Source organism: Gobio gobio, assembly GCF_949357685.1.
Source record: "Gobio gobio genome assembly, chromosome: 1".
NCBI lineage: Eukaryota > Metazoa > Chordata > Actinopteri > Cypriniformes > Gobionidae > Gobio > Gobio gobio.
This window is the reverse complement of record NC_137097.1, coordinates 70,109,399-70,126,297: the sequence shown is the minus strand read 5'-3', so window position 1 is coordinate 70,126,297 and position 16,899 is coordinate 70,109,399. Positions and strand designations below refer to the sequence as shown.

General features: G+C 37.6%; 1 protein-coding gene across 3 annotated transcripts in view; it reads left to right on the top strand.

Moving 5' to 3' along the window:
* The window catches only part of tom1l2a (target of myb1 like 2 membrane trafficking protein a), a 64,300-nt gene extending 47,684 nt beyond the window's left edge, over window positions 1-16,616 (top strand). The window contains exons 13-16 of one of the 3 annotated variants that reach the window (XM_079831264.1): window positions 1,571-1,636; window positions 10,713-10,772; window positions 12,938-12,980; window positions 15,895-16,616. In XM_079831264.1, the coding sequence (XP_079687390.1) occupies window positions 1,571-1,636; window positions 10,713-10,772; window positions 12,938-12,980; window positions 15,895-16,043 (318 nt within the window). In that variant the 3' untranslated portion in view covers window positions 16,044-16,616. The remainder of the gene's footprint in view (window positions 1-1,570; window positions 1,637-10,712; window positions 10,773-12,937; window positions 12,981-15,894) is intronic. The other 2 variants (XM_079831265.1, XM_079831266.1) reach the window with 2 other exon arrangements.
* Window positions 16,617-16,899: the final 283 nt, after the last annotated feature.

Genomic DNA, 16,899 nt, shown 5'->3' with positions numbered 1-16,899 from the left:
ACCAAGACAACCAGCTACGAGGTAAATCATAACACTATAAACTTTTATGTGAAGCAAATAAGTATTTGAAAACCGGATGAAAATATAAAGGTACTAAAATCCCATGAAGCTTTGCGAACAGCATAATCAAATTAAAAATTAAAAATGAATATGAAGTTTTATTGCCAAATATGCATATATATTTAAATATTCTAGATGGACTCAATTATATTATTTGCGATGCTTCATGGGAGTGGGCGGAGCTAACGAGATATTTTTATGCGTTTTGCTTGAAGTGACTCTCTGATTGGTGGAATTTCTGTGCCGCCCAAGCGACAACCTCCCGCAGTTTCTCTTGAAGCCAATACGGAAGTGACTTAAACTGCAATTCATGGGTTGGCCACTAGAGACAGAGCAGAATCTCATTGAGCCTCATGTTAAAATGCCCAACTTTACAGCAGAATAAAACATGTTTACAGCCTGGTACAAATTGTGCTTTTGGTCTATACGGCTAATTTTGCCCTTCATGACAACTGTGATGGGGGTGAATTTTTTTATAACTCATTCGTTTACATTAGATAAAGCCTTAAAGTTCTGCATAATTAAGGGCGTGGCCACTTTGAGTGACAGGTGGATTGCCGTTTGTCTGCTGTCTGTTAGTCATCGCGTCACCTCGGCTCCGCCTCTTTGCCCATTTTCTGTTATCCGGGAGTAATGCGCTGCCAAGATGGCGACGGCCAGCTCGTCCCTACTTTACGCTTCAAAACTGCTCTTCAGAATCCTACGTCCATATTTTTTTTACAGCCTATGGTAGAGCCTCATGGGTAATGTAGTTTTTTCACCACGAATGCTGCTGTTAAAAACGATTGTAGTTGCGAGCTGGCAGCTTCAACAGAAGCAAATACCATCGATTAACCGCCTCGTAGCTCACAGTTGGTCTGTATTTAAAGGTTTATAAGTTATCATTGAAATATTATTTTCCTATGGAGAAAATGTAGTTTTTTTCTTACAGAACCTGGCATTTGCACTCTATAACAACAGATCACCCTGACGAATATCACAACAAAAAAATCACAACGAATTTTACTTGTGTAATTGTGTCTTTACTTGTATAATTTGCACTTATTTCAAGTATAGATCTGGGCACAAAATAAGATCCCATATTTATTAGTGATAATTGCCAAGGCTCATACATTATTATTATTTTTGAATTAACTTAATATAAAGAATTATTATGAAATCTTCAAGAGTGATATTAAGAAATCATAGACTGATTGAATCTCTGGTTCCAGACATGCTTTGTGTTGAAATCGACCACGGTTACATAACGGTCGTGGATTAGAGGTGCAATGCAAAGCGATCAGCCCATGGGTCAAAGTTTACACTTCTTTCCCCCCCTCTCCTCTCTTTTTGTTTGTTTTCCCACTCCATCTACCTTAGTTCATTGACTCAGAATGACATTTCTCTTGCCTTAAACGACACCCGCTTCAGTTCCCCTGAAGATGGAGGTGGCCACATGTCTCTGTGCTTGTTTGGGGTGGGTGCTTTGCTCTTCTTCATGTGTGTAAGGTGTTTTCTGTTGTTGATTTAGCCGAATGTAAAGGGTCCTAACGCTGAGTTGGAGCCCATAGACAGCTGGCTCATTACCCAAGGAATGGTGAGGATTTCACCAGAACCACTGTCCCCTCGTGTCCACCCAGCCCTGACCTCAGCCTCATCCCTTACACCTCCCACCTCCACTAAAACACACACCACAGTAAAAGGGAGAGCCGCTCTCTCAAAGCTCTCTCCGACTTGCATGTGTTAAGAGATCAACCAAAAATGACAAATCGGTCTTTATTTTCTCACCCTCATCAAACTTCTATTCTGTTTTTTCCCCATGGAAGCAGCTCTTTCTGTACAACAAAACCACAGACACACCATGAAGGTATTGAATAGACCTCTTTTATGGTGTTTTTTTTCGTTGTATGGAAAGAGCATCTTTTTTTTCTCGACATCTCTGATCTCTAATAACTCCAGGGCTCTTCTATTTGCTCTGTCCCTTTTACTGTGAATCACCTCATTTCCATCACAAGTAGGAAACATACGTTGCGTCCAAAATCAAATACCTTCCTATTATATAGTATGCCAAAACGGTAGTATGTCCAAATGGCGTGAATTTAGGGCGATTGGGACACTTTTTGCCATTGAGATGACTTGGAAAAAGTGTCCCAATCACCCTGAATTCACCCTATTCGAAAAACAGGTGAAAAGTCTCCGCCCATGTGTGCATTCGATGGACACTTTACTATCCCATGAGGCCACAGGAGAGGATTTGTCAATGGCAGTGAAGCGACCACTGGTAGGTTCAACATGGCGGATGTAATTTCATTCATATTATATTGAGCGTACTGTTTTAACAGTCGCAAAGTAAATTCAAATTCAAATTGTTGTACCTACTCAGTACGTGATTTCGGATGCAACGCAACTTTTTTTCAGGAGAAAAGTTGAAGATTTCATTTTCATACACTAGCTAGACCCTGGACTCTAACATGAATTAACACGATCATAAACGGCCCTCGGCTCATGGAAGGTTCTGGGTCTTGTTTACTGTTGAACTCCAATCTTAGGGCTGGAGTTTCAAGAAACGTTCACTCCTGGTTTGAAATTTGTCCCCAGAAGTCATTCATTTTCATTCACTACGTTTACATGCGCACCAATTATGTTATTATTGCCAAAATCAGAGTAAGGACTTATGCTATCGGCATTATCGTAAATATGAGTTTGCCAGGTAAAAATTGCACATACTCTGATGTCGTGTTTACCACGGGGAAGTTCGGAAATCATTTTGATACCCAAATTTCCGAGATAGGCGTGCCATAAACTTTAAACATGGTGGCTGGGAGAACTACTGCTGTGTCAGGTGTGATTTATTAGTTTTTTCCCCACAAGAGCTACATCGTCTTGTCATTAATGTACTGCAGTGGTTCTCAACCTTTTTTGGGCCAGCGCCCCTATCCATTACCCAGGTCCCTTACCCCCCCCAATAATATGTATATTTTTCACATCATTATTTTCTTACTATTATTAGCTATTATTAAATCCATAACTTTTTTTTCAATTTAAAATGTAGAAAATGTATATAATGAATATCGAGTACATCATGAATCCATTTCCCAAACCGTGTTTTTGTCTTATCCTGAATCACTGGCACACCTATAAGTAGTGTTTATAAATATTGGGACTATATTAGGGGCGTTTGCGTGGAACACGTGGAAATCGCGGCCGCGTTGCTGTCTCCAAGCGCTTGCGAGATGAGAAATACAAATCTGCCCTAGTGTTCAGCTATGATCAGCTGATCGGTTGGTTTTTGTTACATGACCTGCGGTGGGCTTGCGGCACTCTGAAAAGTTGTTTTCATCTCGCCGCGACCTAGGCGCGCCTGGAAAAACGCACCGCATGCGCGTCGCAACCGCGTCGCTTCTGTTATGAGCCCAAGTATTAAAAAATGGTCGGGTTTTAATCTGGTTCGGGCTCATAATTAAAGTTAATGTGTCGGGCCGGGCCGGGCCAGGCTCGGACACAACGTGCACAGGCTTGGGTAGGGTCAGGCTTGATTTTTGGAGCCCGATCTAAGCTCTACACCGGATTGAGGCTTGAGTCATTGCAAAATAAATGATACATAGCTTACATGTCGCATTAAACTGGCAGATTTGATAATGTTGTAGGCAATTATTTTGCAAGTAATTAGCCTACATGTTTAATCTTGTCTTGCCTGGATCTTTGTTGTAAACTCGTGAACGCCCCCTTTTCAGAAATCTTGCTTCCAACGCCCCCCGTTGTGCTCTGGCCGCCCCCGTTGAGAAACACTAATGTAGTGCATATTTACATATACGAGTAATCATTTGAAGTGTATTGTGTGTTTTATATAGCCTGACAAGCCTGACCCACATCAAGATGTTGGGTCTGGGAACTCCCCATTGGCAGGGCTCAATCCGAGGGGCGGGATAAACGGTTGTCTTTCAAATTCCCTCTGCACGCAATAGGATAGCGCTACAACCAACCAGAGCAACGGAGAAGGTGAAGCGGAGCTAGTTGATAGATTAAACTTTCGTCGTATCCGGTCGGCAAAACTCTGAACACATCTTCCTTTCTTAAGAATGACTTCAGTGCCGTTATTTGTTCTTTTCTCAAAGAAAAGCTTCGTCTTCCAGAGTCGCAGCCAAAGCCGTTTCGAAAGACTGCTGTTCGCCAGCTTCTTTGTTTACAAGTAACACGCAGAACCGCTGCCGTCATTATGTTAAGCCCGCCCACCGACTCTATACACAACATGATTGGCCTGAACAGAGTTTGATTTTTCCAGCTCGCAAGCCAACGGAGAGTTGCTAGACATCCCTGTCTGCAAATTTGATTTGCTGCCGCTAGGGTGCGTCTAGATTTCTAGGCTATGTTTTATACACAGCGAAAATAGCCTTCATTTGACCGAAATGACAGAATCGTCAGTAAACAGACTATCTGGACGGCATCATAAATGTTTATATGGTTGTCCGTGCATGTGACACTACATATGAAGGTGATTTTAGTAGGATTTTCCCAATAAATAAGCAAGAATAAACTTGGCGTCCTCCATGATTCCTGTTCATTCAGACAACAAAGCACTTGAAAGCAACAAGACTTCTGAAGTTGGAGTTATGAAATGTCCGCTAGCACGTGAAGGCAGCATAACTCGCAATAATGAGTGCGTCTACATGCGAACCTCATATTGCGATTATAGTGGGACTTTGGCAATATTGCAGGTGAACTTTACCTCATGTATACTTCGAACAAACTAATGTAATTCAGCTAATAATCGTAGTAACCATATTCGCATTAAACTATGGATCAAACACATTAATCTCGCTCTGACCAAAGTGTGCATGCGCTCGGTTCTACACAGATGCCGTGTGTTGTTCACTTCTTCATGAATGAACTTTGTGACATTATTCTGAAGTTTTCACATCTCCAAATCGCTAAACTCTGTCAACACAACTCGCTGGGCAGTCTCTGCTCAAAACCAGCATTGCAATGTTCATCACGAGGGCGAATAATATTCATTACGTCCATAAAAATGTATTTTGAATTTAGTGTGAGTATATTAAAACTATGGCTGGTAACATGCATACCATGTCTATCTGAGCGTGGTTTAACCATACTTATTAGCGAATAATCAGAATAACGAAATTCTGCTCGTGTCATGTAAACATCTTACTGTGATTAAGACCTTACTCCGGTTATTAGAAATAATCTCATTACTGGTGCACATGTGAACGTAGTCATGACACAAGCAAACCGTTTACATGAAATTATCATTATTCCGATTATTCACCAAGAATGTCGGCGATGCATTGCGGGCGTATCCAGTGACGCACCAAAGTTTAACTTTATGCAAATTAGCTGCAATACAATCTGACGGCTACCAATAGGAGTGGAGGAGATCAGGAGATCTCTTTCCCCTCAAGAATGTTAGTTTTCAGCGGCAATTACGCCATTTGTTATCAGATTGGCCAATTGTGCAGCCCATTAATAACGTTAGGGTATCCCATGGGCGTCGGAACTATTGTATGTGGGACAAGACCCACCCACTTTTTTTACGACCAATGATATTGGGCCCACTCTCTTTTATCGTCTCTAATTCAGCCTCAATGTCTGTTTACCTACCCCTAACCGATAAACACTTATTATTACACATGTTAGACGCTTTATTTCCACTTTTCGAATATTTTCTTCATTTTTATTGACAATAAATGCCTTTCCGATCTGATATGTGATGGGAAAAGGGAGTAGAGTGAGTTCAGCAAAAGGCAGATTCGAACTCGGGTCGATTTGCGTCGACTTTCCGCCATGCGTCTTACCCCAACACTATTGCCGCTCTAAATGATTCAGTGATTTCCGTCATTTTGTCTGGCCCAACCAGACATTTAGCAAACAAGGCGGTATATTTGTCCTTAATGTAAATGGCATCTACTCCAGTAAAAATGCATTCTGGGAGAGGACCCACCCACATTTTTTTTTGCTTCCGACGCCCATTGGGTATCCGACAGTATGAACACATACTTTCACCAAAACTACACTAGTGTGCAAAAGTTTATGGTTGGTAAGATTTTAATATTCTCTTATAATCACCAAGGCAGCATTTATTTGATACAGTAAAAACAATAATATTGGGACATATTATTACAATTACAGTTTTCTATTGTAATATATTTTAAGATGTAATTTATTCCTGTGATGCAAAGCTGAATTCTCAGCATTTTACTGCTCAACATTTCTTATTATCAATGATGAATACAGTGATACATGTTTTCCAGTATTCTTTGATGAATAGAAAGCTCAAACGAGTATTTATTTGAAATAGTAAAGACATTTATATTATATTTCCTGTCACTTTTGATCAATTTTACGCATCCTTGCTGAAGGAAAGTATTAATTTCTTAAAGAAAAGACAATCTTACAGACCCCAAACTTTTGAACAGTACTATATATCCACTCATATAAAATCACTGTCAGTGTGAACGGCTTATAGAAGGTCCTTAAACTGGACAGCTGTGCGGTCAGAGCCTTTCTTTTATCATCACTACTATTAAAACTACCCACCTCACCCATTAATTCACATCAGTCTGAGCTGTTCTGCTCTAACAGATTTGACAGTTTTACCTTAACCAAAATAATAATAACAAACAAATATTGTAATATTATATGCAGTATCACCCACTGTTTCCACATGTCACAATACTAGTTTAGACTCAACACTTTGAAATACACGAATGGATGGACTTATGTAGTGACCAAAAAAAACTTTTGCAAACACTTTATTCTCTGGACCAACTTCATGAGGAACATCCTGGGATTCACTTTAAACATTATTGAAGAAGTTCACATATATAATGGCTACTTTTGGCTTCTTCTCTTTCATACACATACATTTTAGTTTTGTAAAGAAAGTCATGCATTGGCACAATTTAACCCTCTGGTGCTCTTCGGTCATTTGTGACCGGAAAATTTGGGGTCATGATTCGAGCATGCTAATTGGTCATTAAAAAAAAGTAGCGTTCATTGTCTTCGGTCAAAAATGACCGACCATAGGAAATGAATGTGAAATCGGCAAAAACACAAAAATTCACAGAATTTGTGTCTACAATCTACAAATCGGCCACAATGCTGAAAAAAGTACACAGCAGTAAAGGGGTGACACTCTAAAACATCAAGAGTGTGATATTGACACATCCACTCACACTCACACTCACACACACACACACACACACACACACACACACACACACACACACACACACACACACACACACACACACACACACACACACACACACACACACACACACACACACACACACACACACACACACACACACACACACCTATGAAAAACTGAACCTATGAACCACATTTGGAATTTTTAAAAATCACAGCTTCATCAGAATGATATGAAACTTGGTGACTTTTCTAGCGTTAGGTATGTAAACACACAAAAAAATTTGTCAATAGGGCATGATTCGAGCATGCTAAGAGGTCGTAAAAAAAATACTCCCACTTGTGCTCTACGGTCAAAAATGACACAATAGGAAATTAATGGGAAATCTGCAAAAACACAAATTCACAGAAAAAAATCTATATTTCTAACAAACCAAAAAATATCTAAAACTTTATAATAAATAGTCTTTCAGATTTTTTAAATATATATTCAAATCCATAAAAAAAAAAAATCATTAAATGTGTTCAAAACAGAACTAGTGAATTCTCCATAGAGACCTCTAGTGGTTACAGCCATGGTTGCATGATTTCTTAAATAATTCCAAAAGAGGGCACTAATCTGCCTTCAAAAAAATATATATTTTGAAGGCCTAGTCTCTATTTTAACCTGAAATACTGCAATAATTAAAAAAAAAAAAAAGTGAATAATTTTCAATGGCAAAAATAGACCATAATTATTGCATAAATGTTAAAAAATACCATCAAATCATCTCAAAATACAAAATTAAAAAGAAAAATATATTATTGAAGAAAAATAAATTGCATTGGTTTTACTGGGGTGGAGGAAGTTTAATTTTTAGGTGTCCGGTCACTTATGACGGGGAAGATGACCAATGCAACCCCTAAACGAAGAGCACCAGAGGGTTAAACTTGTCCACTAAACTAATTTCATAGTATAGTAAATCATTATTTGTGTCCAAACTTTGAACTGGTAGTATTTAAAGTGCCCCTATTATGCTTTTTCAGATATCGTCGTTCATGTAGTGTGTAGTACAGCTGACAGTAAAAGCTCTGCAAAGTTTCAAAGATCAAAGTGCAGATAAATGGAGTTTATTTTCTTCCAAAAAAAAAAAAGAAGAAGCGACTGTGCCTGAATCATCACTTTGAGTCATCAGTAATTCTAGTCTTCCTGCTGTAAGGTTTGTAACGCATTGAACGCCAGTCTATGGCCGTCATTGGCTGCTCACAAACAATGTCTACTTTGACAAACTCTGTAGTTGCATCTGAGACTGGAAGTGTTTGGTTTGTGTCGTGGACATGTTGTGAAGACGCTGTTTTCAAATCCACTCTGATGCACCTCCAAAGGAGGAGGACTCAGGCTAGAATAGATTCGGTCAAACGCGACGCCATTGTTACTGTTTGTATCACTCACTGTGAATCAAGTGCTGAGGAAGATCCAGAGCTTAATTTCAGAAATGATAATGGGACGTGCTGTAAACGGACCAATCACAACCAGGCCTCGACATTAACCCTTGTCCGGGACAAGTGGATTTTTTGAGAAGGGCGAGTAAAAGAGAATTTAACTTCCCGACCGGACAAGCTGATTAAAACGTCCATAACAAAAATAACTAGGGAATCACCAAAATGCAACAATAATTCTGCATTCATTCAGTGTAATTGGTGATCGATAGTGGATAATAATATATATAATGTATAATGATCTGACGGTAACAAGGTTGCGCTGTTGACACTCGTGCAGCCTCTCGAGCGCCGCTCATACAAAGAAACTCAGTTAACATACACGGTTAAAATGACAAATTGTGGAGTTTTTATATTATAACATAAGATACAGTTAAGCAACATCACACGAGCAAGAGTGCTGTTTTCCTGAATAACATCACGACTGAAAATGACACTGATTTCATACGACAGTTCCATAAACAATTAATTAACATTAAGGCACTTACATTTAGATGCAATATTCACTGTTTTTGTTCGATTTCAGCTGCAAAAATCATTCCAAACAAAGATCACAGCAGAACCGTAACGCATCTCACAGCAACAGAGCGTTACTGAATGATTCAGCGTTTTGAATGAATCGGTTGAATCAAAGATTCGTAAACGACTGCCTCATTCTTGAATGAATCATCCGTTCGAATGAATCGTTTAAATGAATCGACTCAATGACTCACTCATTAAGACGGTCACCTGCTGCCACCTACTAGTGGTTTAGTTTATTTCTTATTCGTATATTCAAACATATTTTAAACAATCTCATTACATTATTTAATGCAGTTGTACGTTTTTTTTGTGTAAATTATTTAATTTGATTGGTAACAGCCCTATAGTGTCTTGTTCTGAATTAATTCCTAGATCAAAGTAAAAAAAAATAAAATGAAAGCTGAAGCATAGCCTATATTTAATAAGATTATGGAAAAAAATGCCCTTTATAAAAGGTAAAAATATCACAAATATGCATATAAATATGTCAAAGCTTATTGAACTCTGGTGAGAATATTGCTTCAGAAGAAATTATATTTACAAATAAAAAAATTCCAGACAAGCACATTTTTTACTCAGACAAGTGAATGACAGATTTTTATTTCGAAGGACAAGCACGTGAACCGGCTTAATGTCGAGCCCTGGCAACAGACCAATCAGAGCAGAGTAGAACAATCACAACAGACTGGTCTACTCTGCTCTGATTGGTCAGATGGCCCAATCACAACAGACTGGTCTACTCTGCTCTGATTGGTCAGATGGCCCAATCACAACAGACTGGTCTACTCTGCTCTGATTGGTCAGATGGCCCAATCACAACAGACTGGTCTACTCTGCTCTGATTGGTCAGATGGCCCAATCACAACAGACTGGGCTTTTAGAAAGGATGGGAGAGACTGAATCCCTTATCGAAAGATTCAATATGAAAGATATGAAATGAAAGTGTTTTTTGACCTTGGATGCATTTAAGAGACCTTCAAAACAAAACTAGGAATATTTAAAAAAGCATAATAGGGCGGCTTTAAATGCTCTTCAATAAAAACCGTACATTTTTTTCTTAAGAAATGCCACAGCAAACTAATATGTGGCCGTGATATTTGACTGTGCAATAAAGTGTGTAATGTGCGGAGAGCCTGTAGGGGGAGCCCTTGTGCCGCTGCTCTGATGTGGCTGTTAAAAGAGCATCTCCTTCATCATAATCCCATATTTCTGTGGATAAAAGGCTCGTCTTATATTCGTGACACATCACGGCATCTCTCCTTCAGTGTCCTTTCATTTTCCACTCTCACAGCATGTGAAACTGCTCCGAGCTCTGTGTTTGTGTGTGTGTGTGTGTGAGGCGCGTGGCTCGCTTTGGCATTGACTGCATTTTTCTGTTGTTGTTATTTTCCTCTCAGACCTTCTGGTGATTTTATTGTTTGTGTTTTTGTTTGTTTGGGATGTTGTTTGTTTTTGTTTTCCGTGGCTTTCGGGGTCTTTGGTTTGCCCGTGGCTTTGCTCCATAGATCCCCGTATCGCAGTCCTCTGTCATGGATGACATTGAGGAGTGGCTCTGTGCCGATGTGGTGAGACTTCTTTACCTTGATTTCATTCTCTCTGTTTTTGTTTCCATGGTAACACCATGTCATCTCACTGGCTTTTCATTTATCCCAAGTCCGTTTTTTTCTTTCTTCTATTTTTGGATTTGTTCTTTCCTCACCTCGGTACTAATCATTCATTTCCACCAATCATGTTGTCAGTCCACCTTATGCCACCCGTTCACATGATACTAATGAGCATTAACTAGGGATAAGCGATGACCGTTGAAGAGGTCAGTCAGAGATGCAGATAAAGAGTCGCAGTTCACTGATGCCGGATGCTTCCCTTCATCTGTTGCTTATTGTGTTGTGTCTGTACTGATGTTCAAATGATTGTGTAGTTTGTTGAAGTCATGTGATGTGTGTCCATTGAACAGTGTTGGGAGAGTTACTTTGACGAAAACTCGTCGCAAAGACCCGCCCCTTTTAGTTACTGTTGCTATGTCCGACAAGCCATGGCACTCTCACACCACACACACACACACACACACACACACACACACACACACACACACGTTCTCACGTAGAGAAAACACATTGCGGAGATACAGAAATAATATACTTAAGTGAGAACAAAATAATATACTTACGTGAGAATAAAATAATACAGAACTAATATACTTACGTGAGAACAAAATAATACAGAAATAATATACTTAAGTGAGAACAAAATAATATACTTAAGTGAGAACAAAATAATACGGAAATAATATACTTAAGTGAGAACAAAATAATACAGAACTAATATACTTAAGTGAGAACAAAATAATATACTTAAGTGAGAACAAAATAATACAGAAATAATATACTTAAGTGAGAACAAAATAATACAGAAATAATATACTTAAGTGAGAACAAAATAATACAGAACTAATATACTTAAGTGAGAACAAAATAATATACTTAAGTGAGAACAAAATAATATACTTAAGTGAGAACAAAATAATACAGAACTAATATACTTAAGTGAGAACAAAATAATATACTTAAGTGAGAACAAAATAATACAGAAATAATATACTTAAGTGAGAACAAAATAATACAGAAATAATATACTTAAGTGAGAACAAAATAATACAGAACTAATATACTTAAGTGAGAACAAAATAATACAGAAATAATATACTTAAGTGAGAACAAAATAATACAGAAATAATATACTTAAGTGAGAACAAAATAATACAGAACTAATATACTTAAGTGAGAACAAAATAATACAGAAATAATATACTTAAGTGAGAACAAAATAATACAGAAATAATATACTTAAGTGTCATTTCTATTGAAACGTGTATGCCATAATACAGTATTGTACATATTTACATGTATAATGTGAAGTTACAATTTAGCACATTTAAAATGTATTAACTTTAAATATATTATTAAAGTTATAGTGCGTGTAGTGTTCTTCTTTAGTGCATGACAAAAGATTATTAAATCATAGTGACTTAAAATGTACTTTAACCTCTTTAGCTCTGGGACCATTTTTGGGGATTTCCGCCTGGATTTGGCCTTCCCAAATTGAAAAGCTTCCCATGCCCACATACAGTGGTCTCTAAATACACAATTCTGGTGTCATTTTACAGGAAACCCTTTAAAGTTACATAAAACACTGCTAAAAGTGATAAACATTTAAGTATGTGTTGTCTAAGCTGTAATAACCCTCCCCAAAAAAAGAGGCGGCAATCACCAAAAAGTATCGTCGTAGTATCTGTTTGTCTAATGAACGCGATAACTTCCTGTTACGATAAGAAGAAGAAGAAGAAGAAGAAGAAGAAGAAGGTACATGGATTGTATTTTGAGTCGTGTTATAATATAAATAATCAACCGAGCCAATCGATTTGATTAAATAACATGGATTTCCCCGACATTATAGGAGAATGTGTTTGGGCATGTTACACTTCTCATTGTTGTAAATATTAAAAAAGACTAGTTTGCGTCGTTACTTTCAGTCAGTTTCTCCCCAACACTGATCTATCGTCATAAATATGGAAAATGCATACATATATACAGTATGTACCTCTGTTTATAACAATGTCATGTTGTAATCTGGTTTTATTGCTGAATGGTGGGTTGTTCTGTCTTTGTGGCACAATGTGGCGTATGTAAATGGTCTGACATGTAAATAATGCTCTCTTTGCTTCCTTAAACAGAAAGGTGAGGAGGCAGAGGCAGAAGACGGAGTCACGAGTGAAGGTACAATACAGCCTTGCATTGTGTTTCACTCCGAGGTGTTCAATTACGGAAATATATAAAATGCCGTTTCAAATTGACCAGTTGTAGAAAAACCTGTTGTACACAATCTACTGCATGCCTTCATTGAGTTTATACTTGTTTAGCCTTTTAGTTTCATTGGAAGACGTCTTCCTTTTTATAAAGTAAACCTAAGTTTATATTGTTAGTAATATTTAATAATGAACTCTTACTGGACTGAAGCAGCTTAGCTGTACTTGAGTTTCCATACACACTACCAGTCAAAAGTTTGGATTAAAGAAGTCTCTTCTGCTCACCAAGGCTGTCATTAGAAATACAAAAAAAAAAGCTGTAATATTGTGAAATATTATTAAAACGTAAAATAACTGTTTTCTATTTGAATATATTGTAAAATGTAATAAATGCCTGTGATTTTCAGCATCATTACTCCAGTCTTCAGTGTCACATGATCCTTCAGAAATCACTCAGATATGATGATTTGATGCTCAAGAAACATTTAAGATTATTATCAATTTAAAAAATTTTTTTTTTAGGATTCTTTGATGAACAGAAAGTTCAAACAGCGTTTATCTGAAGTAGAAAGCTTTTGTAACATTGTACTACCGTTCAAAAGTTTTGGGTTGGTAAGAATTAATTTTTTGGGGGGAAAGAACTTAAAAAAAATAACACATTTATTCAGCAAGGATGCATTAAGTTGATCAAGTGTCTTTATAGACATTTATAATGTTGTAAAAGCTGTATATTTCAGATAAATGCTGCTCTTTTGAACTTTCTGTTCATTAAATACTCCTGAAAAAAAAACATTGATAATAATCTTAAATGTTTCTGAAATGTTTCATGAGTGATTTGTGAAGGATTATGTGACACTGAAGGCTGGAGTAATGATGCTGAAAATCACAGGAATAAATTACATTTTACAATATATTCAAATAGAAAACAGTTATTTTAAATTGTAAAAATATTTCACAATTTTACTGTTTTTTGCTGTATTTCTGATCTAATAAATGCAGCCTTGGTGAACATAAGAGACTTCTTTAAAAACCATTAAAAATCTTAATGATTCCAAACTTTTGACTGGCAGTTTATCTGTTTTATTTTTTTTTATAAATCTTGTTAAAATGTGATTATCAAATATGATCCATCAGGCTTTAGAGGAATGTTTGATCTGTGTATCTGCATTATATGTGTTTGTCCCTCAGTAAATACTGCAGCGCTTTGATCATAAAACTATGCATTTTGAGATATTGAGTGACAATTAATATTTATATGCATTTTATGCAAGTAGTTTGTAATACTGTTTTATGACTATATATGACAATATCAGCTCAATGTTGGCACGATCTGTTTGACTTAGGCTGTTGTGGTGATTCATAAACAACAGAAATGTGATGTTTTTGAAATGATTGCACTTTCACCTATAAGCACAAATACGCATGTTTTAGTGTGTGTGCCTAATCTACTGTAGTTTCCTGATTTATTATAGGTTGTTTATCATAAAGGCCGACTACAGACTTCTCTCAAAATTTAAAACGGTGACATTCCTAGTAATCCAATAATTTCAAATTGCATTAATGTTTTTCTATTGAAGCAACATTCAACTGCAAATATAGTCGAGATATCCATGTTTGGATTTATTACAGGTCGTCACTCAGGAGGTTTGGTGGAGATCTCTAAACTGCATCTTACTCGTTTGTCTTCAGATCATCCACGCTTCTTCTGCAGTTTAGAGAGAGCATGTGCGCGTCTTTGCCAGATTGCGAAGATTAAATAAAACACAGAAAACATGTTCTTTTAATAGAAAACCTCTGATTGGAGAAACTAATTCTTGAATAAATTTGGCACCCGTAAGCATGAAAGCTCATAGCGGCTTAAAACACACTAATGTTTTATCATCTTTTATTAGACTGAAACAAAGAATGATTTTGGTTGAGTTTTTATTGCTTAAACTACATTATAGTCAATGTTGATATAGTCAGTTATCATTTAATGGCGTTGGTGTCGTCTCGTCTTAGCCATGGACCAAAAGGTCATCAAGGAACATTTTTCACCACAGATTAACAAAATTAACTCTATTCTGGAAGTCAGTCGCCAGTTCTCGATGATGTTCGTCGTTAAAGACAGCAAGCGATGATTGGTCGGGAAGCAATGTGTAATCTGACTTTTCTTGTCAACAACATTTCAAGAATTTAGGAGTCAAAATCTGCATAATCTGACACAGTGACTATAGTAATTATTGTGTAGTCTGAATCCAGCATTAAAGGTCTTGCTGATTTACATTACAATCAATCATGATTTGACTTTGGTTGAGTTTTTTTTTTTTAAACGACATTTTAGTTACAATATTACATGTTGATAAAGTTATTTAATGACGTTGGTGTCGTCTCGTCTCGCTTTAGCCATGGAAAAAAAGTTCATCACGGAAACATTTATTTACATTACAATCAATCATGATTTACATTTTTGGTCGTAGAAGTATCAGCAACTGTACTAAATGTTGGCATATTTTGGCCCAGTTTGGGTGTCTGATTAAAACTGAGATGTTTTTCCTCCTCGAGTATGAGCTCCATGTATTCTCTGATGGATGAAATATGATAATAATCAGTTCCATTTAAAGGGTTAGTTAACCTAAAAATGAAAACGTGTTACTTGCCCTCATGTTGTCCCAAACTCGTAAGACTTTCGTTCATCTTCGGAACACAAATGAAGATCTTTCTGATGAAATCTGAGCGCTTTCTAAAGCGTCAAAGCGTCTCAGATTTCATCAGAAATATCTTCATGTGTGTTCTGAAGATGAACGAAAGTCGACATGAGGGCGAGTAATTAATGACAGAATTTACATTTTTGGGTGAGCTAACCCCTTTTAAAGGTGTCTATTGTTCTCCTGTTGTCTCTTTAGAGTTCGACAAGTTCTTAGCGGAGCGGGCCAAAGCTGCAGACAAGGCTTCCCCGCCGGCCTCTGGTGGAGAGTCCAGACCTCCCGTCAGCGCATCTAGCGGCAGCCGCAGGAAGACCGAACAGACGGAGGACAATCTCTTTGCCTTGTAGGACACTGACCCAGAGAGAGACCGCAACCACATTCCCTCCGACTTCCAAACGCTTGCTGTTGCACCTACTGATGGCAGCAGGACCCCTAATATCCCCACTGTGAGAATCCTGCTTCATTACAGCTTTAACCTTCACGCTGAACGGCGCAGTCAAGCGATGGCTTAAGCCAACATGTAGCCCAAATAAGTCTCTTTAGAGAGCTAATAACAGATAGAGTATTTATTGCTCAGTAATTAACTAACGGGATTGCTATTCCACGAGGTTACGGTTTTGTGAGGTGCGTCCGTTCTTCTATAGGGGCGAGTCAACTACGGACTCAATCTGTCCCCGTGAGCAGGAAAACATTAGATCTTAATCAGGCGTAGGAGCGCAGAGACAAGCTCGTGATTGGCTGTCTCATGCTTATGAGGGTCTGGTGAAGGAAAATGGCTACATTCTCGTAATCATCATGTGCGAATTACCAAAGATAGAATAAACTTGTTCTCCATCGATTAACGAAATATGTTGACGTCTTGAGGTTTAAAGGCACTATTTGAGGGCATTTTAGAGTGTAGATGGAGAGCCCCGGACGCGAAAAAAAAAGATGGATAATCATGGTCACCAATTAACAATCAATTCCCATGACTTACTAATATGTCAGCACGTTTTATAAATTCATTCCCTTGATTTACTAAATCATGGCCATGTTGTATAAATGTGTTCCCTTGCTTTAAATCAAAATGAGGGAAGGAATTAGTTCAACGCGGCCACAATTTAGTAAATCATGGGAATTAATTTTTAATTTGTGGCCATGATATACATATATATTGTCTGTGTGTCATGTGCGGGGCTCTGTATAGATCAGGGGCCTGATGTA